The sequence below is a fragment of the Martes martes genome, assembly GCF_963455335.1.
Source record: "Martes martes genome assembly, chromosome: 9".
NCBI lineage: Eukaryota > Metazoa > Chordata > Mammalia > Carnivora > Mustelidae > Martes > Martes martes.
This window is the reverse complement of record NC_137896.1, coordinates 13390608-13412892: the sequence shown is the minus strand read 5'-3', so window position 1 is coordinate 13412892 and position 22285 is coordinate 13390608. Positions and strand designations below refer to the sequence as shown.

Sequence of the window (22285 nt, the reverse complement as noted above, 5' to 3'; positions counted from 1 at the left end):
GCAGATCCAGCACCGCAACAGGATACACAGTTGGGCAGATGGAGTGCAGGTTGGTTCAATCTCCTCTTGCCAACTCAAGCCGCCTTGTGCAGTCCACAGCCTGTGCAACACCCTGCAGCATTCCCACCTAGACTATCCCCCCAATCCCTCTTCTTCAAAGCATCCTTAGAGTCATCTGTAAGTACCCATTGCAAGAACTCATCTTGGCCACATGGTTACATTTGCTTTCAGTGGGTGTGGGTGCAAGGTGGGAAAGGGGGCAAGACTTCCCTGCAAACAGTTAGTGAGCTGGTGCTCATTTACAAGCTGCTTTGACAGTCTCATCTATCTCTACCAGCTGCCCAAGGCCAGTCCCCTAACTTCCATCTCCCAGGATGGCTGTTCTTGGAAAACTTGGAGATGATCCCTCCGGCAGCATCTGGACTTCCTACTGGTGTCCAGCACTCTTGTAGCAAGAGCTGGAATCTCCAGTGGCACTGGAAGTTGCAATCACTGCATTCCAGAAATACATCCCACTCCTTTTCATCTCTGCAGATAGCATTCTGTTCCAAGCCAGGAGGACATAATGTAAGAATTGTCCCCCCCACCCACCTCCACCACTTCTATCTGCTCTTTCGATTAACCCCGATCTCCCCACAGACTGGCTCACCAGTCGCCAGGGGACAGGTGCACGAGGGCCAACCCTGTTGGCCACAGACTCCTAGAACATCAGAGACATCACCAAGCTGGAAAGCCAGGACCCAATGAGGGACAAATGGCAAATGCCCAGGCAGCTCCATTGTCTTTCCTGATCTGACACCTGGAAAGCTTTGGGGAACCCATACGTACGAAATAACTTCAATTGCTGGTTCCAGAATTTCTGTATGAGAGAGGCTTAGAAGTGACAATTTGATATTGCAGGTGGGAATGGACACTGAAGATACCTGTCTTGAAGCTACATTTGCACAGCAAACATAAAATGTTTGTTAGCTCACCGGGCTTTGTTTGGGAGGTTATCACAGGGTTGATACTGGTTAAGATTACCAAAAAAATTGTCTGGAAGCTTCATTTGCATAGCACACCCACTCTTTGCTTTAAATGTATGTCCCAGATCAATAAAAACAGCATTTTCTGTTCAATGTTCTCTAAGGATGCCGTGACTCACATCGTAAATCAGATTGAGAAATGTGTCCATTGTTAACATCCAAGAATATAATAATTATATATATAATTATATGTATAAATAAAATACAGGGTGAGGCTTTGAGTATGCCAATAGAGATTTCTGAGGGAGGTTTAAGATCCCCCAAGAAGGGGCACCTGGGTGGCTCAGTGGGTTAAAGTCTCTGCCTTCGGCTCAGGTCATGATCTCAGGGTCCTGGGATCGAGCCCCACATCGGGCTCTCTGCTCAGCAGGGAGCCTGCTTCCCCCTCTCTCTCTGCCTGCCTCTCTGTCTACTTGTGATCTCTCTCTCTGTCAAATAAATAAATGAAATCTTTAAAAAAAAAATCCCCCAAGAAGCCAGACCTGAGGGAGCCCACACTCATCAGCCACTTAAATGAGGCAGTGACATCCAGGGCCACACAAAGGATCCCCATCGGGATCTGCAGGGAACCGGGAGAGGTTCTTAGTTATAACCGAGGAAAGAGTATCAAGTGCGATGATTCTAAATTCGATCCCTGCATCCTGGCTCCGTACCGGCTACGTGACCCAGGGTGAGTCCCATAACCTCCCTGACGTCCATTTCCTCCCCTGGTCAGTAGGGAGGCTCACGGCAGCTGTCTCCCTGGTTCCGTGCACATTACACAGGATGAGGCCGAAGTTCTTCACATGGTGCCTGGCACATAGTAAGAGTTAAGCATTCAGTAAAACCGCTTACTCATCAGGCTCACCACCATCGCAGAAAGCTTGAGGCACGTTTCCGGGGCCCGCTGGGGTTCGCGTGGAAGTGGATTCACAGCGACAACTTAAGCTTCAGAGCCCCTCCCAAGCCCTGAAATGAATTTTCTACTTGTAAATCTGTATACTTTTTCTTGAAAAGCACCCCTCAAATACTACATGCTTCAGGCCCTATAACACTTGGATCTGCCCCTGATCTAGCAGATCTTGCTAGGGGGTGAGCAGAGAGAAGCTTGTGGAAGGCCCTGCTGAGGAGAGAGATGCTGTAAGTTCTGTCTTTTCTTCCCTGGGGCTCCACCCAGGACCTTACAGACCCACCCAGCCTTCCACCCGTGATGCTCCACAAAATGAGGCAACTTCCTCGCTCAACCCTTCACCTCGATTCTCAAACACCAGCACCATGATGGCCCCACACCACAGACAAGGAAAGTGAGACCCACAGAAGAAAGGAGGTTGGCCCAAGGTCCTGAGGTCAGCACCTGGCTGGGAATGGATGGTTTTGAAAAGTGACCTTAACCTTATTCTGGCATTTCTTGTTTATCTCTTCAAAGTCAAAAAAGTCTGAGCCTGGATCATTCCACACCAGAAAACTTGTGTGCACGTTAGCCCTGGGTCTCTTTGGCACCAGCTGGTATCACCTTCTTACTTCCTGTGCCCAAGGAGGGACCCTTCCTCCAGGCAGCCCTCTCTGAATCCCAGTTCCCCTGGTCTCTGCTGGTGGGTGCTGGGTAACGTACCACTACATTACATCCTCTCTCTGCTTTTCTTTTTTTATGAACATTGACTATCACATTGATAAGTAGTAGAGCAACTTCCCGGAGGTGGAAGCCTTGTCCTATGCCCTCCCATGATGCCCCAGGTGGGCTGGGCTCCCATGAGGGACCCAATAGGGACCCGTGACACCATCTTCTCCCAGCCCCCTTTGGTGTTGACTTTCACCAGGACATTCCTGACCTCAACCTGCAGCCTTTGGTCGAGGGATTTACTTTGAGAGTGTAGAAACGGCTCAAATTCTGGATTCCGACAAGCCAGGGACTGGGTCCCCACTCAGCTGCTTGCTGTGTGATTCTGGGCAAGTCATTTCATCTCTCTGAGCCTCCCTTGTCTTCTCTGGAAAATGAGATTAATAACCTTCACCCCTCTCCCCTCCCCCATCCTGGAGCCTGGAAAGGATGAAATAAAATGATGTCCACAGGGCAAAGCTTCACCGCCTGGCTCCTGGTGACGGTTCCTCAAACCTTGGCTGTTCCCATCAGACCAAAGGCCTGGAATAAAACCAGCCAGTGTGTCGTCCAGCCAGTGTGTGGTAGGCACTAACTGTGTACAGCTTAGTTCTAAGCGATTTGCATATATTGCCTCATTTAATATTTACCACAGCCCAATGGGTTGACAGTCCCGTTTCCTCCATTTTCACATTCAAGCGAAATGAAGTTCGGAGAAGTTCTGTGACTTGCCCCCGGTGGGCGTTCCTTATGCGTTGCTTGTGATTATCAAGTGAAATACTGCACGAAGCGCCCAGCGCATGGTTAGAGCTCATCGAAGAGGATAAAATCCCTCCAAGATTAGTGAGAACATCCCGGGCTCCAAGACGCCGCTGGGAAAGGGTTAGAGGCGGCAGGGTACAGGGGAGAGGGTTGAGAGTCGAGGGTCGGTCTGGGACCTCAGCAGCCTCCCACTTCGGAGGCGGGGGAAGAGAGGGTCCTGCTCGCAGCGCGGCCCCTCGGGTGGCAGAACGGTGGGGGGCGCCCGGGAGGAGGAGGCGTTACCTTGGGCGGGAGGGCGAAGACCACCGGCAGCAGCGCGAGCGGCGCGAACAGCAGCACCAGCAGCCGCCGCGCGCTCCACACCTTCTTGGCCACTGTCGCCAGCGCTGCCATCTGCGCGATCGGCCGGCGGAGCGGGCCGGCCCGGGACTGCCCGCGCCTGGTCCCCCGCGCCGGCTTAAAGCCAGGGGGAGGGTCCGGGGAGGGGACTGCCCTCGGGGACCCGCCCTCTCCCTGCTCCTCCCGGAGGAAAAGGGTGGTGCCTACGCCCCCGGGATTGGGGAGTGGGGGTGGAGAGGGCCGGGAGAGTTAGGGAGCGTAGGGCACAAGAACAAGGAACGGACTCCAGTCCTTGGGTTATCCCGTGGCCACCCGCTGAACCTTTCCTCGCTGCTCTTGACTTGCCCCGGGGAAGGATCGGTAATGACGAAGGGAGGATTAAAGCGCTTGTTAGTATCTCCTGGGTTCGAGTCCTGACTCTGCGCATTCTAGCCTTGAGCGACGTTCTGGCCTTGAGCGACGGCTTTGGAGCCTCAGTTTACTCACCCACAAAGTGGGGGTGATGATGATGGGCTCTACCAGACCAGGGGTCTGTTGGGCAGTTTAAATGGAATGGCGCACTTATGCCCAGCACAGCGCCTGGCACTGAGCGAGCACTCACTGGGAGTCGCCATTGCTGTTGATTTCGTTCCTCCTTCCTTCCAGGTGGGGGAGTCACCCGAGTCACCCGCAGGCAGGAGCCTGGAGGCATCTATTGCTTCCTCCTGGGTAAACGCATAGGAGTACAGCTGCTGAGTGATAGGGTAGTTGCATCCTTAGTTTTTAAAGAAACTGCCAAACTGTTCTCCAGAGTGTCTGTACGTTTTACATTTCCATTAAAAACGAATAAGTGATCCAATTTTTCCACGTATTTGCCAGCATTTAGTGTTCTCCCTATTTTTGATTTTAGCCATTCTGATAGAGGTGTGGCAGTATCTCATCGTGGCTTGAATATTTATTTTCCTAGTGACTGATGATGTCGAACGTTTTTCATGTGCTTATTTGCCATCTGCATATCCTCTTCCGGAATCATATTTTCCTGCTGTTTCCTCGCTTTCTAATTGGACTGTTTGGTTTATGCTGTTGAGTTTTGAGAGTGATTTTTATATTCTAGACACAAGATGTGGATTGCAAATATTTTCTCCCAGGCTATAGCTTGTCTTTTCATCCTTTCAACAAAGCCTTTCACAGAGCAAACACGGTAAGGGGTGGCAGGAGACAAGGATCCTCATACTAGCCTGGGAGGACAGAAGTCCCAGCCCCCTCCAGCACTTCTGCTATCATCACCCTGGGAAGGAAGATGGGACACACAGTGACAGCCTGGTGAGGATAGAAGTCAAGTCTCCTCACTCAGCCTATGCTGGTGGGGGCAGGGTCACAGTGTTCTTCCGTGGTGTTCAGCTGGAATAGAGAAGGCTTGTCTGAAAATGGTCTCGCTAGGCTGATTTTTCCTGGTGCTTCTGCTACAGTGCATGCTTTTTTTTTTTTTTTAATTTTATTTATTTGACAGACAGATCACAAGCAGGCAGAGAGGCAGGCAGAGAGAGAAGGGAGGAAGCAGGCTCCCCGCTGAGCAGAGAGCCCGATGCGGGGCTCGATTCCAGGACGCTAGGATCAAGACCTGAGCCGAAGGCAGCGGCTTTAACCCACTGAGCCACCCAGGTGCCCCTACAGTGCATGCTTTTGCCAGGGCTTTCTGGAACCTCTTGTTGGCATTTCCGGTTGCCTGCTTCTTCCATGTCAAAGATACAGTAGGCAAAAAGAAAACCCAATAGACTCATCCAAGGGTTGTTCCTTGGGTCCCAAGTCGCTGCCTTCATCCCTTCCCTTTCCAGAGTCTTCTCGTTTGTTCGATGTGTACTGTACAGGATTTTCAGTTGTCCTCAGCAAGAAGTATAGAGGAAATTATGTCTACTCCATCTTTCCAGAGGTGGAAGCTCCTCTGTTCTTATTTTATTATTTCCCATGTGGGTCGTGCTGCCATGATTCCCTTAAACCCCTAGGGCAAGCTATTTCCCAATGGACCCTTTGCAAGCTGTGATGAAACTTTCTCCAGCGTCCTTTCAGTCTGGGCATCTGACCTTGAGCCAGACCAATAACCGGCTTCATCAAAGGTTCCAGCCAGGTTAGTGGTGGGTGACCTCGGATGGAGGGTGAGGCCCTGCAGGGAGCACTTTGGACATTCGAAGCCTGGGTGTGGGAGGATAGTTTTCCAAACCGGAGAAGGTATTCCTGGGGATTTGGGCCAACTGACATCAGAGAAGCACAGATTCCCCAACGCCTGAGCAGAGGCAGTTGGGATCAGGGTATATTGCGCCCAGGTCCCCTGGACTGGCTTCTTTGTTCTGGAAGGAGCTAAGAGATGAAGAGGATAGTATTTAGTATTGGAGCAGAAGTTTCAGTCCTGTGGCTCAAATGGATTAATAATAATAAAATAACAAGCACATATACCTCACTCCAATGTGGGAGGCACTGTCTTAAGCACTTTACATGTTTTAACTCATTTAATGTGTGCAATAATCTGTTTTCATTACCTTTTTGAGTCTGTCACCCTGCACAGACAAAGCCACATTCCAATTCTGGCTGGACTACTTGACTTCTTGTGCAACCATGGACAAGAGCTTGAACTCCAGTGGGCCTGTTTCCTTATCTGAAATGGACACAAGAAGAGTATGTAGCTCACAGGGATGCTGGGAGAATTCATGAGTGAGGCCGGAGCTCAGTACTTGCACATAGTTAAGTGCTCAGCAATTGACAACAATTATGGCCATTCCACTCGTAGCAGACTTTATTTTCCCGGGATAGGATCAATATCCATCTTCATCATACGTGGGCTTCCATATCCTCCTCTTAAATGTGGACTGACACCCTTTCCACTGAAAGCAGGGGTGGAGGGGCCCCTGTTCCCACCTCTTAAAAGCAGGGGAGGGCTTGTGCCGCACCAACCAACAGAACACGGCAGGACTGATGTTCTGGGATCTCGAGGGCTCAGCCATAAAGGCGGTACGCCTTCTGCTTGGTTCCCTCACTCTTGGGACTCTCATCTCCGGAACCCAACCACCATATTTGAATTTCAGACTAAACCAGGCACAAAACCCATAGAAAGCAAGGCTTTTAACAAGCCACCGGCAACACCTAACCAGCCTAAGAGCAAAATAGCCTTCAGATGATTCCAGCCCCCAGCCTTTGGGTCCTCTAGCCGATGTCCCAGACATGGTGGAACAGAAACCAAACAGCCCCAAGCTGCCTGGTCCGAATGCCTGACTCACAGGATCGTGAGCATAACAAATAGTTGTTATATGTCATTAAGCTTTGGAGAAATCTGTTACACGGCAATGGAGAACTATGACGGTCGCTATTATTTTTCTCACCCAAAGTGAGCACTTAGGGGTGGAGTAGGAGAAGGAGTCAAACTCAGAGGAAGTCGGTGGTGGAGATCAGCCAGGACTTGCATGGGCTGAATCCTCCAAGAAGAGCTCCTTATAGGAAGGGCAGTGCACACAACACGAGGCCCCTAGTTGGATGACTTAGCATCTTTGTGTCCTACAACTAACTCCCTTTCTTTGTTTCTTCCCCCTTTACACTGAGAGAGAAGTAGGATGTGGGAAGGAATTCTTAAAGAACTTCCATAGTTGATGGATGGTTTGACTACTATTTATTTTCACATGCTCCTAGGCTTGCCTGTTAAGACAGACGAGGAAACTGAGGCTCAGAGAGATTAAGACATTTGCCCAAAGTCACCCAGCTAGTGCACGATAGAGCTGAAATTCCAGTGATACACAGCACCCTTCCTCTTCCCCATTTTTATAATTATTATTATTTTTAAAGATTTTATTTATTATTTGAGAGAGAGAGCATGCACGAGCAGGGGAAGGGCCAGAGGGAGAGGGAAAAAAGACTCTAAAGCAGACTCCGTGCTGAGTATGAAGCCTGATACGGGGCTTGACCTCACAACCCTGAGATCATGTCCTGAGCCAAAACCAAGAGTCGGACACTTAACTGACTGAGCCACCCAGGCACCCCTCCCCATTTTTAATAGCAAAATAACAACTTATGTAAAGTGTGCATACATACTGATTATATGATACTGATTATAGTCACCAGCCCAGGTTTTCCTTTCTAAAGATTTGATTTATTTATTTCAGAGACAGTGAGAGAGCACGAGTGGGTGGAGGGACAGAGGGAGAGGAAGAAGCAGGCTCCCCGCTGAGCAGAGAGCCTGATGTGGGGCTCGATCCCAGGACCCTGAGATCATGACCCGAGCCAAAGGCAGATGTTTCACTGACTGAGCCACCCAGACGCCCCTACCGGCCCAGGTTTTAAGGGCTTTCTATGTGCCAAGCACTGTGCTGAGCACTTACGTGAATGACCAAGCCATGCCTAGTTCTTTGACCCTATGTCCTACCTGACTTCCCCTCGATTGCTGCATCCCTCCCTCTTTGTGAGTTTCTTTCTGCTCCTTGAACATGTTGAGTTCTTGGCATGGACCGCTCCCTCTGCCTGGATGTCCTTCCCACCCCCACCCCCAACACACACCCTGCCCGCCATCCCATCTCAGTGGCCTGCCTCTTCCTTCTCTCACTCAAGTCTCAACTCAAACATCACCTCTTTCAAGGACCCTCCCCCAACTACCTAATCCACTGGAATATGACCTTCCTTAACTCTGCATCATGCACTCTGTATAAAATCCCCCGAGGGCTTTCCTTCACAGTGTGGGTCATTGTTTGAAGTGATTCCCCACTTGATTAAACTCCATGAGAACAAGGAGTCCCAATTATTCCCTGCCATACTCCCAGTGCCTGGAACAGTACCTGGGACACAGCAGGTGTCCAGTAAGTCCTGAAAGATGGAACATGCCTTAAATCATTGGACTTTATCATGAACATCAACCAAAATCATATCATTCATTCATGAGTATTAATTGAGCACCTACCATAATCTGGTATCATTCTGGGTGCTAGGGCTATAGCAGTGACCTACCAAGACAAAAGTCTCTGGTCTCGTAGAGCTTTCATTTTATTAGCTCTATAATAAGATAAATGAGTGGGATATATCCCATATCCCATAGGGCTTAGTGCTATGAAGAAAAATAAAGCCCGGGAAGGGGAGAGTAGTTTTCCACTCCCCCTGCACAGAAGGGGAGAACTCAGTGCCTCCCGTCCTGCCCCCCGGGGCTGAGAGCTGTACCACTGTCAGCATCTCTCAGTGTGACATTTTGGTCAGGCCGCTAGAGCTCCAAGAGCAATATTGGCTTTGAAGCCAGTCCTGGCAGGTGGGCCTCAGGCTGGGGTTGGGATTAGTTGCCCCTTTTAGTTCCCTGACTGGGTTTGAGTCACTCAGCCTTGCAGGGCCTTTCCTCTCTATGGGGGAGGGGGCAGGCCCAGAGTCCCCCGACCTGGGATTGCATCTAACTCTGGGTTCTGGGCCATCCCCTAACCTTCTGTAACCCAGGCGGGGTGGGGGGGGGGGGGGAATGGAGGTTTACAAACATGAGGAGGCCTTTGATCGGCACCAAACCCCCAGGGTTCTCAATGTTTTTTGTTCCAAGCTGCAGGCCAGGACCATAGTCCGCTTTGCCTCCAGCAGGGAAGACTGTGGGTAGGTGATGGGGTGTGTGTGTGTGTGTGTGTGTGTGTTTGCGGTAGTGGAAGGCCTCTGGGGTTCCATGATTTTCTTTCCCACAAGCAGGCTGTTGTTCGCATGCATGAGGAGACTCGGTTCAACTCAGCCAATGTTTACAGAGCACCTCCTACCTTCCAGGCACCGTTCTACACAGGGACCAGTCTGACCTTCCCTGAGATGAAGCCATTCGTATCAGATAAGCGCCTGGACAAATGGAGGCTCTGTCCAAAGGGAATAAAGAGGGTTGCCTAGCAAAAGCCACCAGACCCAGGCCCTGTCTGGCACAGTCTCTATCATTTATAAGCTGATGACTGGGCAAGTCGCTCAGCATCTCTGAGACTCAACTTCCTCATCCATAAAATGAGTACAGTAACTTCTGTTTCCACTCTCTCAGCATCTATCCCCTCCTTCTCAAGGACACCTTGATTTTCATTAGGGCTGTCGGAATAGCATCACCTGGGACTTGTCAGAAATGCAGATGCTCAGCTCAGGCCCAGACCTTTGGCTTTGGAAACACTGGGGTTGGGGCGGGCAGTGTGGGGGAAGTGCACCTGTGTATCTTGGGCTTCTAAGTGGAGCAAATGATGCTTTATTATCACCGCCTGTTTGTTGGTTCTAAAAATAGTGTTAAGAGGTTCTATAATAATAACAACAATTGCTAGTGGTTGCGATGTGCCAGGCAGAGAATGGCCTCACCCACACTCCTGTCCTTCCAGGGGTGGCCCGCCAATGACTGTGTAATGGGAGATTAGGAGGGCCCGTTCATCTCAGCCCAATTTGGGGCATCTCTGCACGGCCACTATAGGCCAGGAGCTCGCCGTGGGCTCAGCTGAGGCTGTGACTGGGTCTGCTTCCTGGTGGCCCTTCTCCCCCTGCCCTCCCCTGCCTTCTTCCCTTCCCTTCTGTGAAGGATGACCCCTGAGCGCAGGCCTTAGTAAACATCCTAGGGGCTACACTGCACCTGGGGATTCAGACCCATGACAATGCTCACTCCATGGGTAGGCATCACTGTCGGCCCTTCTTACAGATGAGAACACTGAGGCTCCGAGAGGTGCGGTGCGGGGCTCTCGTGTCATGCGGCTGGTGAGCAAGGAGACATGGGATGGGAAGCCATCGGGTCTCTGCTTAGGGAAGTGGCATAAACCAGCTTTACAAGGGTGCCTCTGGCTGCTGAGTGACGAAGAAGCAGGGGGAGCAGCGGGGAGACCACAAATGACAGCAGCACAGGGAGAGGGGACAGGGCCCCAGAGCGGAGCTTGGCTTCCTCATCTCTGTAGCTTCTTCAGGATCTAGCACAGAGCCGGACGCAGCCACGGTGCTCAGTACACAGCCAGTGAAGGAGTGAGTGGAGAAGTGAGAGAATGGATACAAAAATGAAGGCAGGAGGGAACTAGACACCCCCATGCAGCCCGAGTGATTAGCACGGGGCCCGCTGTACAGGGCTTCCCAGCTAAGGTGCTGAGTGGATAAATGAGCCAAGTTCCAGCAGGGAGAGAGGAGGAGAAGAGCACAGGAGAGGAAGGGGAAGGAGGGAGGGGGAGGGCGCCAGTGACTGTCCTTGTCGCTGTGAAGAAGCTTCCCTCCCCTGCCATCCTCCTCCTTCCCTCCTCTTGTCCCCTCCCTTCTCTGTCCCTCTTTCTCTCCTCCCTCCCTTGAGAGGATGGAAGGGGAGGGAAGCTTCTTCCCACCGACAATGACAGTCACTGGCGACCTCTGCTGGCAAACAGAGCCACTCCTCTGGGCTCGGAGAAGGGCAATTCAATCCTTTGGAGGGGCAGCACCCTGAATTCAGGACACAGGTGGAAAGTTCTAGTGCCTTTGTCGGCTGGGTTCTCACAGCCAGGGACAGCCGGGTTAGGACCAGGATGAGGTAAGTGAGGCTCTCACTAGGGCACACATTTAAGGGGGCACCTAAAAACTCAGTCATCAAGACACGTATTTTAATGTAGTATTTCAAAAACCGACTTGGCTAACCGTGGCCCACAAGCCGGCTGCCTGGTTTTGTAAAGAAACTGCATTGGAACCAGGATCAGGATCAGGGTTGCCTTTCTCGGTCACAGCCGAGATGATACCCACATGCCTTCACTGGTGCTGCTCCCAGATCCTCGAGCCAGCAGGAACCTGCCTGCCTGTGCAGGGGACAAAGTGCCGGCTGTCCGCACGAGGACATTGAGGAATCTGGAATTGCTGAGGGTTGCTGGGCCCTTTGTGAGATCCTAAACCAGGGACAGAATCCACTGCTCGCCTCGGAATGACTGATAATTCCTTATTTCCCATCAGGGGCCTGGGCTGAGTACACAGACGGACCTTCTCCCAGAACATGTATGATTTCTCCAGTAGCCCCCTCTCCCTCAGCGCTTGCAACGATCACTTTAACTCCTCTACTGCTGGGGCTGCCTCCACGGCCACTGGCCACCACGTCACACGCGCCAAGGGGGCCAAGCAGTGTGTGGCCCACGCTCTGAGGCCTCCACCCCAGGCCACCGCCGTCACTGACCTGGCCAGCTGGCTGTGAAGCCTTCTCCCTCATTTCTCGCTTCCCCTTTTGCCCCCTAAGCCCTTTTCCTATCCATGTAAGCCTTTCAAAACACAAGTGAGATGTCTCCCTGTTTAAAATCCTCCAGGTCGCACTGAGAACAAAACCGAGGCTGCTTACCAGGCCCTGCGCGTTCTGGTCCTTCCCCACCTCTCCGATCTCACTTCCTGTTCCTCCTCTGCTCTGCTCCCTGCAAACCGGCCACCCTTCCAACATCAGTTTGTTCCCTAGGGGAGTAAAGCCAGCTGCATGTCCCCTCCAGTGCCTGGCACCCACTGAGCCCTAGGAACGTGTGGACCAATTACAGCTGCACATGTGTTCTCCCCCCCTGCCCGAGGCAGATAGGAACCTCATTAGCCTTACTGTACCCGTGAGGCAAAGGGAATGAGCCCTCTCATTGACTGAAATAATTGAAAAAATTACTCCAGACCCGAGGGCCCCTTAAGTTTGTTGAAAATGTTATATGATGTTATGTTATATAATGAAAATGTTATATAGTGCCAATTATTATATATTAGATATATATTGTGCCTATTATAATATAAAGATAAAACTATAAGCAATAAATATTCTAACATATATATAATATAAAAATCATAATAATATCATATCCAGCATTTCACTTCTTAAATTATCAGTGAAGAGCACACGGGCTTGGGAGCCGGGCCCAAGTGCTCTCTGCTACCTGCGATGCCTTAGACAAGTTCTCCCCTTCCTGAGCCCACCTCTCCATCCACAAACTGGGGATAATACCCAACTGAGAGTTGTGTGAGATCCAATATGAACACTCCTGGCACAGTATCTGATGAGCAGTAAACAGGCAGTGACACGAACACTCATCTCTGCTAGTTACCACTACCCAGGAAGGGAAGTTTTCACTCACCCCTGGGCATCTGCCTCAGCACAGGGCTACTATGGTGAAGGAAACACAGTCCGGGACCCATGGGAATGCTCACTCCCCACACACCCCAGAATCCCACAGGACACCGGCCACACAGAAGGCACTCAAAGTCTTTATTTGCTAGCTAGGGCTGGCAAGGAGGAAAGGTACTTTACTCTGCTTCCCCACAGCCACACACCTCTGGGGAAGAAACGGAGGCCTGGCAGTGGTTTTTTGTTTTTTTTTTTTAAGATTTTATTTATTTATCAGAGATCACAAGTAGGCAGAGAGGCAGGCAGAGAGAAGAGAAGGGGAAGCAGGCTCCCTGCTGAGCAGAGAGCCCGATGCTGGGCTCGATCCCAGGACCCTGGATCATGACCTGAGCCGAAGGCAGAGGCTTAACCCACTGAGCCACCCAAGCACCCCCTACCTGGCAGGGTTTTAAGCGTCAGCTAGTTAGTGGCATTTTGCATCTTCGCTCAGTTTTCCTGCCGCTTCCCTTGAACCAGGCTGTACCAAACTTCAGTCCTTGCCAAGCCACGCCACGTCTTTTGTTCTGTGTACTTATTACCTGCGATATAAATCAACTCGCTTTTTTACCTATATAAACTAAAAGGAACTTTATATCGATCACTGGTCTTCATTAGGAGGTAACCATAAAAATACAGAACGAAACCAAAAACAACGCTGTATAAAGTTATATAAATTTCAGCCGCCTGAAAGCTATGAACCTGTTTTTTTTTTTAACAAGACTGACAAGTTAAGCAGTATTTTTCCTCTTTTTGTACTATGACCCTCAAAAAAGAAATATATTTACATCAAAAGTCGGTATATACCTTGTCTATGTACCTTTGAAATAAATTTTTTTAAATTAACATCTAAAGTATTATTTGTTTCAGGGATACAGGTCTCTGATTCATCAGTCTTACACAATTCACAGCACTCACCATAGCACATGCCCTCCCCAATGTGCATCACCCCGTCACCCCATCCCTCCCATCCCTGCTCCGCTCCAGCAACCCTCAGTTTGCTTCCTGAGACTCAGTCTCTTAGGTCTGTCTCCCTCTCTGGTATCATCTTGTGAAACAAATTTTTTAAAACAGTACTTACATGTCATGCACTCTGATACTCCCTGGTCTATGAATCTACTTCATTTTTAAAACGCTGGCAGCATCCCACTACACTGGATTCCAGAGGACTATGCCATGTACCCAACAAAAAATGCTGGACTGGAGGGCTGATAGAGACATCACCAACTGAGGCTTTGTCCTCGTCTCACCCAAAGGACTGAAAAAGCAAATAACGTCGTCCCTGTGTGGTTCAATGTTCTGCAATGCCATGCCTACGTACCCAACACACACGTGGCACAGCCGGAGGAAGCCTGTCCTAGATCTCTTCCAGATACCCCATTCTGCCTAGAGCATGTCTTCTGTACACGGTAAGCTGTTGAGAACAGTCAACTGCAGATGATAATGACACTTAACAAGCATGATCACAGACAGCGCTTAAAAATATCTCAACACCTTTATTTAAGTCTAATCTCATACTCAGAGCACTCCTTCAAGTTCACTTTGACATAAGCGGCCTAAGTGTCCACACTTGTCAAGCAGGCTCTTCTACCCGACCATGGACCTCTTTCTTCCTCTCAGGCGCACTTCATCTAATTTTTTTAGCACCGGCCTGGACTTTTTGGAGAAGGTGGAGTAGCTCTTCAGAAAGGTTTCAAACACAGTCTCCGTATTGGGATGGGTACTGAGGAAGGCTTTCTCTAGCACATAGAGATCAACTCCCTTATCTTCAGGAAGTGCTGAAACGAAACTGAGTCCAAAGTCTATAAGCACGATGTTCAGCTGCTCCACGGGGGGTTTCAGGAGCATGTTCGAAGTGGTGAGATCACCATGAATGAGGTCTTCATCGTGCATTCGAGCCAAAACCTGCCCAACTGTCCTGGCTAAGCCAAAGAGGCTTTGAGGAGTCTTTTCAGTCTCCATAGTAGACTGAATATAATCTCGAACAGTCACTGAGCCTTCAATTTCTTCCATGTATAAGCAGTTGGAAGCATAGTCTACGAAAAAGACAACGGGAGCAGATATCCCTGCAATCAAGACAGAAATGGTTATTGGATTAGATTCTTAATGTTAAGTTTAATTTTTAAAGATTGAGCCAGACTTTTACAGTGCACACCTGCTTATTTCAGGGAAAGAAAAAAAAAAAAAAAGATTTAGGAAAGCTGCAGAACAGTACAACGTAAGTCATCTGGAAGTTTCCCCTGTTCATGCCCTGCAGGATTATGCCTTAAGCCACCCCACAGCTAAGTTTAGCAGCGCCAAAGTGCCTTCCTCCTTTCCACTCTTTATGATTGGATTTCATTTGTCATACTTATTCCCTAAACAAAACAAAACAAAACAAAGAGCCAGAAGGGTAAGCTTAGTCAGAGTACGTTCTACCTCAAAAGGACACAAACAGGCCAAACTGTGGGCTAAAAGATTCAACTTTGCAGTCAGAAAGGATGGGTTCAAATCCTGCCTCCCTTCCTTATTAGTTGTATAACCTAAAAGTCACATCAATTCTCTAAGCTTCTGTTTCTGATTCTAGAACATGAGAATGATCCTTCCAAGAATTCAAAAAATTCATCACATTCAAAGATTCAGTGAGTATTTATTTGACAATCTGGCCCAGCACACTATTCTAGATACTGGAGACTTATCAATGAGGATACAGCACGAACCAAAGCAGCTATGATCCCTCCTTAATGGAACTTACATCCTAGAGAGGGTGAAAACAGAAAACAGGAACACACAAATAACTTCATTAAATCCACCCAAGGGCAGAGATATGTCTGTTTGTCCTTACTGAATTTCCTCCAGCTTTCCCACTACCTAACAATGTTCTGGTGTAAAGCAGCTCCCTAAAGAATATTAATGAAAGAAAGGATGTGTAAAAGTCAAAAGCCAGTGTTTCTGAGTCAAAGCTTATGGGCTGAGAGCCTAACAGCCTGACTGGGTCACTCACTAGTGTAACCTGGAGCAGTTACTTCCCCTCTCTGAGCCTCAGTTTCCCATCTGAGGACAAGGCATACTGTGGTGGAGTACAACGGTTTTAATGAAAAAGTAACAAACGATTTAATGAAACCTAAAATGTGCCGAGCTCTATGTACCAGCTATACATCCAAACATACTGTGACTCCCATTTACAGGTGAGGAAACCGAGGGCGAGGTTAAATAATTTGTGGAAAGCCTGCGTAAGAAGCAGTGGTGTCGGTATTTGAACGCAGAGAGTCTCCTTCCACCGCAAGTTGTTTATAATTACATCTAAAAAAGTAATGAATGAGGGCGCCTGGGTGGCTCGGTCGGTTAAGCAGCTGCCTTCTGATGGGCTGGGGATCCCAGGATCTTAAGATCGAGTCCCGCGTGGGGCTCCCTGCTCAGCGGAGAGCCTGCTTCTCCCTCTCCCTCTGCCCACCGTTCTGCCAGCTTGTACTCTCTACCTCTGTCAAATAAATAAAATCTCTTAAAGAAAAAAAAAAGTAATGAATGAAGAGATAATGATCGAACACTGAGAAGGTACAAATGGGGAAACCAAGGCTCGGGACAGGTCAACAGCAAGCTCCCCGTCGAGCAACAGTGGCAGACCCAGGAACTGAACCAGGAGCAATGGCTCCAGGACAAATTGTGCCCCCTGCTAGAAAACGCAGCTCCTTAAGAACGAAAGAATGAATGGATGGCATTTCTCAGCATAAGTTCTCGCAAAGGGTACAAAAGGAGAGAATGAGGCAAAACTGGGCGCGGCGCTCGGGGGAGACCCTCGCCCGCGTTGCCCGGGCCCCTCCGGCCTCCGGGCCCGGCCGCCTCACCTGCGCGGCGGCAGCGGAGCAGCGCCCGGGCCTCCTGCACGGTCCGCCGCCGGCCGAGCCGAGCCTCCAGCGCCGGGTGCCGGTAGCCCTTGGGGAAGCGGTGCTTCACCACGGCCGCGCGGCCTTGGAAGTGGCCGCGGAACACGCGCGCCTCGGCGCCCTGCTTCAGCAGCTCCAGGCCGCTCAAGAACCGGCTGCTCCGCTCCCGAGCTGCGGCTAGCGCCTCGGCCTCCGGCGCCGGGTCCTCGTTCTTCCCGGCCACAGAAGCAGCACTGGCGGCCGCCATGACGGAGTCCCGGCGCCGCCGTTCGGGGCCCGTCGCCTCTCTCCGGAAACTCCCGGCGATGTTCGGTTCGCTCCGTAAGTCTTCGGACCTCTTCGGCCACTCCAACGCCGGCACTTCCGCCTGTGGAAGTGGCCCCGCCTCCCATATCTTCGGCTATCTCCGTAAGCTCTCGGCAACTCTCGGTCAGAAACTCTTCGCCTTCCTGGGCTCTCTCCTGCGGGGTTGAGTCTGAGGGTTGGCCGTGGTGACCCCGCCTCCCAGTTCTTTGGCTCCTTCCAGAAATAGTTTACTCTGGTATCTCCTTTTTACTCTTAAGAGCGTGCTAGTTTGGATGGTAGATTATATGGTCACCCAATGGGTGGTAGAGTGGCAGCGGGGTGTGGGTAGTGGTCCAATCTTAAATAGGGTGGTTAAGAAGGAAGGCTTCTGCGAAAAGAGAAGGCGTCTGTGAACGGGTGACGTTTGAACCCTGTGAGTGGATGCCTGGAAGAAGAGTATTCCAGGCAGAAGGACTAGCAAGTGCAAAGGTCCTGGGGGAGAAGTGTGCCTGGCATATTTGGAGAAGAGCTAGTCTCTGTGCTTTAGTTTCTCATCTAAAAATAAGATTGTAAATAATATCCATCAGGGAGGTTTTGTGAGGATTAAATGAGGAACCAGGGGTAAAACACATAGAACTATGCCAGGCATATGATAAGCATTCCCGTAGATGAAGCTGTTAATCTTTATGGAGAGCTTAATACAACAGCTATTAAAAGTAGGCTCCCGGCATCCAACCACTCTTCAGGGAGACGGGCCTCCCTATAGTGCGGTGCCCCAGGGGGACACCAGAGCCACAACGCACTGTAGAAGACCCTCCCTTCCCCCATTCTTGGCTGCCAGTGCTCAGAGACAGGAGCAAGGCAGTTTGTGTGGCTTACAGCAAGAACCCTGACTTGTACCACCACTGAACCGCTGGGTGTTTGGGGATTGCGTTAGTTAGGCTGCAGGATAAGCTGCTATGAAAAGTAACCTAAAATAGTGGCTTAATTATGAGAGATCTTTCTTACGTAAAAGTATAGACCTGGCATCCCCAACTTGGTTGCTCCCTTCTATGAGTCTATTCCACTTGCTCCCGCCCCCTCAGCTGGCCAGAAGAGGGGTGAGGGTGGGGACTGGATCCAGAGTTCCACAGGTCACTTCCACTCGCATCCTATTGGCCGGAACTCAGTCACATGGCCCAGGAAGCTAAGAAGGAAGCTGGAAAAACCTATTCTTTTTTTTTTTTAAGCCTTTTTTTTTTTTAGATTTAATTAATTTATTTATTTGACAAGGAGATCACAAGTAGGCAGAGAGGCAGGCAGAGAGAGGAGGAAGCAGGCTCCCCACTGAGCAGAGAGCCCAATGCAGGGCTCGATCCCAGGATCCCAGGATCCCAGGAACTTGAAATCATGACCTGAGCCTAAGGCAGAGGCTTTAACCCACTGAGCCGCCCAGGCACCCCTGGAAAACCTATTCTTTAGCAGGGCAGTCATGAACTCAGGTACAACTTCAGGAAAATATCACTAAAAGGAAGTAGGGGAGGAATTATAATGGGACAATTAGAGGATGGCCACAGTTTTGATATTTTAAGCGGCAAGTAGCAGTTTTGTCAATTAAATAGCTTACTTAGAATAAACAGTAAGTTCATTTATTATCCAACAGAACAAAACTTTAAGAAGGGGTCCCAAGTGTCCTTCAGTCACTTTATGATTTTCAGGACCCAAGGTCTTTCCATCTTTCTATCTTTATGTCTGTATTCATCCCCGTCATCAGCCTCAGCTTTGGCCCCTATGCTTGTCATCTTATGGTCACAAGACGGCCACCAAAGTTCCACACGTGTTATGAGAACACAAAAATATCTGGCCAAAGAAGAGAGGGGCTACATCCTACACACTTCTCTTTATTTGGGAGAAAACCCCTTGCTGGAAGTCCCTTGTCTCCCACCCACTAGGCTTCCTCCACAGGACATTGGCCACGAATGGTCCATGCGTCATTGCTTTATCTGCCGAGGCGGGTGGAAAAGTGAGAATCCGGCATTTTTTGGCCTGTACAGACAGACACCTGCTCTGGAAGCAAGGAGGAAGGGAGCCAGGCATCGCCACTGGGTAGGCAGCCTCAAGTCCCTGATGCACTATGTGATGGAGAAACGAGCATCACATCTTTAAGGTTCAGATTCCTAGTTTTACTATGAGAATTGTTTATTAAGGTGAAATATTAAGATGTTGCTTGTGAGGGTTCCTGGATGGCAGACACTCTTCGTATGCTCATTTTCCTTCCCCCATCATTGGGACCCTGTTTGAAATACTGAAGAAAGGCCCTTTCGTCCAGGGGTTGCTATGACACCAGCCCTCAGCTCTGCAGCCCCTGCATTCCATTCATACCCAGGGCATGCCACCTTCTCAGGCATCAGACCCTTTGTGTGGGCACAATGTGGTTTCCAGCAGCTTTCATCAGCCCAGACTACTCAGAGCTCACCCAGAACCAGTTCTATTTACAACGCTTAGTTTCCCAAGTTTGTGGCTTCATTATCATAATTGTTAGTGGCCACATAGCCATCTCCGTGGTTACCAAATTTGTCTGAACCCCTCCTTTGGAAAATCCTCTGTGCAAACATATTTACAAGTCCCAGGCTCGCTGTGGCCAGACTGGTTCTTGCTTCTATCATAGGAAAACCTAGTTTAAAGCCTTTCATGGCTCCTCATTGTGCTTAGGATTAAAGACCCACGAGCTCCTACATGGAACCTTTTGTCTCTCTTCTAGGCTCATCTGCAGCCAAGCTCCCATTTGCTCTCTGATCTTCAAACACCTTTGCCTTCTCATAGTCTCTCATTCTTACCAGGTTCCTTCTTTTGTTAGGGCCTTTGCACCTGCTATTTCCCAAAAGAGAAGTGCTCTTCCCTCCCTTTGTTGCCTAGACCCATCCAGGCATTTTTGCAGGCTCAGCTCAAGGGTCACTTCCTCAGGGAGGCCATCCTTGACTTCTCAGAGGAGAGAAACCCAACTTTGATGAGCTCTGACATCTCTTTTTGGCATCATCACGGACTTTCCTTTTTTGTATGTTTGTATGACCATTTAAGTAGTGGCACTTCCCGAAGGCCACTCTCTGTTCTTGCCTTTTGGGCCTCTCCATTGGACAGCACACAACGTGGCAGGTGGCTTTGCCAGAGAGGGTGAGTGACAGATCAGAAGAGGGTGGGCAAGATGGAAATCACCATCTTTTATAACCTAATCTCTGGGATGACATCCTTCACTTTTGCTGTATTAGAAACAAGTTGGTCAGTCCTGCCCACCTTCTTGGGAAGCCATTTTTGAAGACGCTTGCTGAAAGGACCCATTAGATCATTTCCATTCTCACTTGTGAAGAGGGATGCTCTATTCTCTAGGAGAGACAGAGCCTGACAGCAATCCTGCATATCCTCATGACTTTAAAGTGAGCCACAGAGATCGAAGAACATCTAGGGACTTCATGCCCTTTCTAACATACAGCTTCTGTAGGTTATCTCATGGAAATAGAACAGCCCAGGGCTTGATGTACTAGGCCCCCATATCACCAATCTATCATAGCCACTAACTCAGGAAACCAAGGGGTAAGCAACTGCCCTGGCCCACTGTTCCGACCAGGGATCCTCTAGGGGCTGGACACATCAGAAACATAGCTCCTGCCTACATCTGCCAACACTGTAGTCAGATGAATGCAGATTAACTCCACCAGAGAGAAGCCAGTAACTCAAGAGGTGAGGGTTTGGGAAAGAGAAAGGGAGAAATTTATTTGGGATGCAGGCAGCTGGTGGGATGGCTGATGACAGGCTCAAACCTTAACAACTGACCTCTCCTCCCACAAGACAGACACCTGGGTTTTATAAGGAGAGGATCAGGGGGCTACTGCAAGACACCTGGCAGGGAGTGTGTGCTCATGAGTGGGGGTTGGTATGTGTTCAGTACGTGGTCACGGGCAGAGAAGGGGATGTGGTCTTCTAGACACTCCTTTGCTGTCGGAGCTTTTCTGGCCTGGCGATTGGAATGTTCCTGTCATTGCAAAACATCTTCATCAGTACAAGAAGGTGCAATAAGGAATAAGAACAATGGGTTTCAGTTAGAGCATGAATTAAGGGGTCTTGTCTATTTCTGGCTTTAACTCTTGGGGTCTATAGTTGAGTAAGAGACTCACAGACATCCAGGTGACAATTCTGGATACTCGCAGATGGAGGAGGAACTGTCATGTGACAATGGCCACGAGGCCTCTTTGAGCCCAAAGAGCTCCATCCTGGAAAGGCAACAGAGTGGGATGGAAAAGAGCCTGATTTCCTCATAAGTGGGCTTGACTCCTCGCTCAGCTATATCCTGGTGTGTGTCCTTGAGCACTACAGATTTTATTATGCAAGCTCCTTACTTCACCTTCCTTTGTCTCAGTTTCCTCATTCATAACACGGGAGCAAATGGTAATAGTAACTATCTCATTAAGCAGTTGTGAGGGCTAACAGTGAGCTAATACATGCAAAGTACTTGCAGTGTATAATTATCACTTAATAATCTATTGTTCCTATTATTATTGCTGCATAACAATTTACTCCAGAACTTTGCACCTGAAAAGCACCCATTGATTATCCTCCTGGAATTTGTGGGTCAGGAATCCAGACTGGAAACAGAAGGGAAGGCTTGTCTCTGCACCACAATGTCCGGAGCCTCAGCTGGAAAGATTTGACGGCTAGGAGCTGGAATCTTCTGAAGGTGTGTTCTGGAAGCAGGGCTGGATGACTTCAATACGAGGACCACCCATTGGCATGTTCACCTGTGGCCCCTCTGTGCCTTGGGCTTCTTCACAGCATGGCAGCATCTAGGTAGTTGGACTTTTTAGAGGCTCAGTGTTCCTAGTGTCCCAGTGCCCCAGCCTCCGCAGTCACGCAGTGCCAAATCTGTGCCACCTACTGGTTGAAGCAGTCGCAAGCCCACTTGGATTTCAAGGGAGGGAACAGAGAATTTTGGAGCCCTGTTTTCAAACTGCCTTACTGAGGATCTGGGTGTGCTGTTTTCAGAACTGTACAAGGGTCCCCTGGCTCAGAAGGTCTTGGTGGTGCTTCTTTGCCAAGAGGGCTATGTGTGTCTGTGGCACACAAACCCAGCTGGGTGAGAGCATGACTCACGATGTCCATGAACCAGTGTGTCTGTGTGAACATGCCATGAGAAGCTGGACAAGCCTGTGGCCATGTGAGTGCAGGCCTTATCAGTGCATTTTTGCCTGCGGAGAATTAGTGGAGTGTCCCCAGTCTGGTTCCTTTCTAGAGCTCAAATATGGAATTGCTTGCCTATGTTCACACGGATGTCTAATGAGAACTTAACTGTCACACACCCAGAACAGAACTCTGCCCCAAGCCTCTCCTCTCCCAGGGGGTAAGTCCTTGAGTCTGTCTG

At 49.7% G+C, this 22285-nt stretch overlaps 2 protein-coding genes across 2 annotated transcripts in view; both read right to left on the bottom strand.

Annotated features, from left to right (window-relative positions):
- SLC13A3 (solute carrier family 13 member 3) overlaps positions 1-3788 on the bottom strand; it is a 69370-nt gene extending 65582 nt beyond the window's left edge. Inside the window, exon 1 of the mRNA XM_080812970.1 lies at positions 3646-3788. Within this exon, the coding sequence (XP_080669096.1) occupies positions 3646-3756 (111 nt within the window). The 5' untranslated portion in view covers positions 3757-3788. The remainder of the gene's footprint in view (positions 1-3645) is intronic.
- A 10438-nt stretch (positions 3789-14226) lies between these two features.
- On the bottom strand, positions 14227-16869 carry TP53RK (TP53 regulating kinase). Its single transcript, XM_080812971.1, has 2 exons — positions 16573-16869; positions 14227-14814 (listed from the first exon to the last, which is right to left on the bottom strand). The coding sequence occupies exons 1-2, from the start codon at positions 16856-16858 to the stop codon at positions 14336-14338; spliced, it is 765 nt and encodes a 254-aa protein (XP_080669097.1). The 5' UTR covers positions 16859-16869; the 3' UTR covers positions 14227-14335.
- Between the last annotated feature and the right edge of the window lie 5416 nt (positions 16870-22285).

Bases quoted from the DNA above. Each gene is read 5' to 3' on its own strand.
- TP53RK (XM_080812971.1), bottom strand. From the start codon at position 16,858: ATGGCGGCCGCCAGTGCTGCTTCTGTGGCCGGGAAGAACGAGGACCCG. The intron at 14,815-16,572 runs GTGAGGCGGCCG...TCTTGATTGCAG, and splicing joins GCTCCGCTGCCGCCGCGCAG to GGATATCTGCTCCCGTTGTC.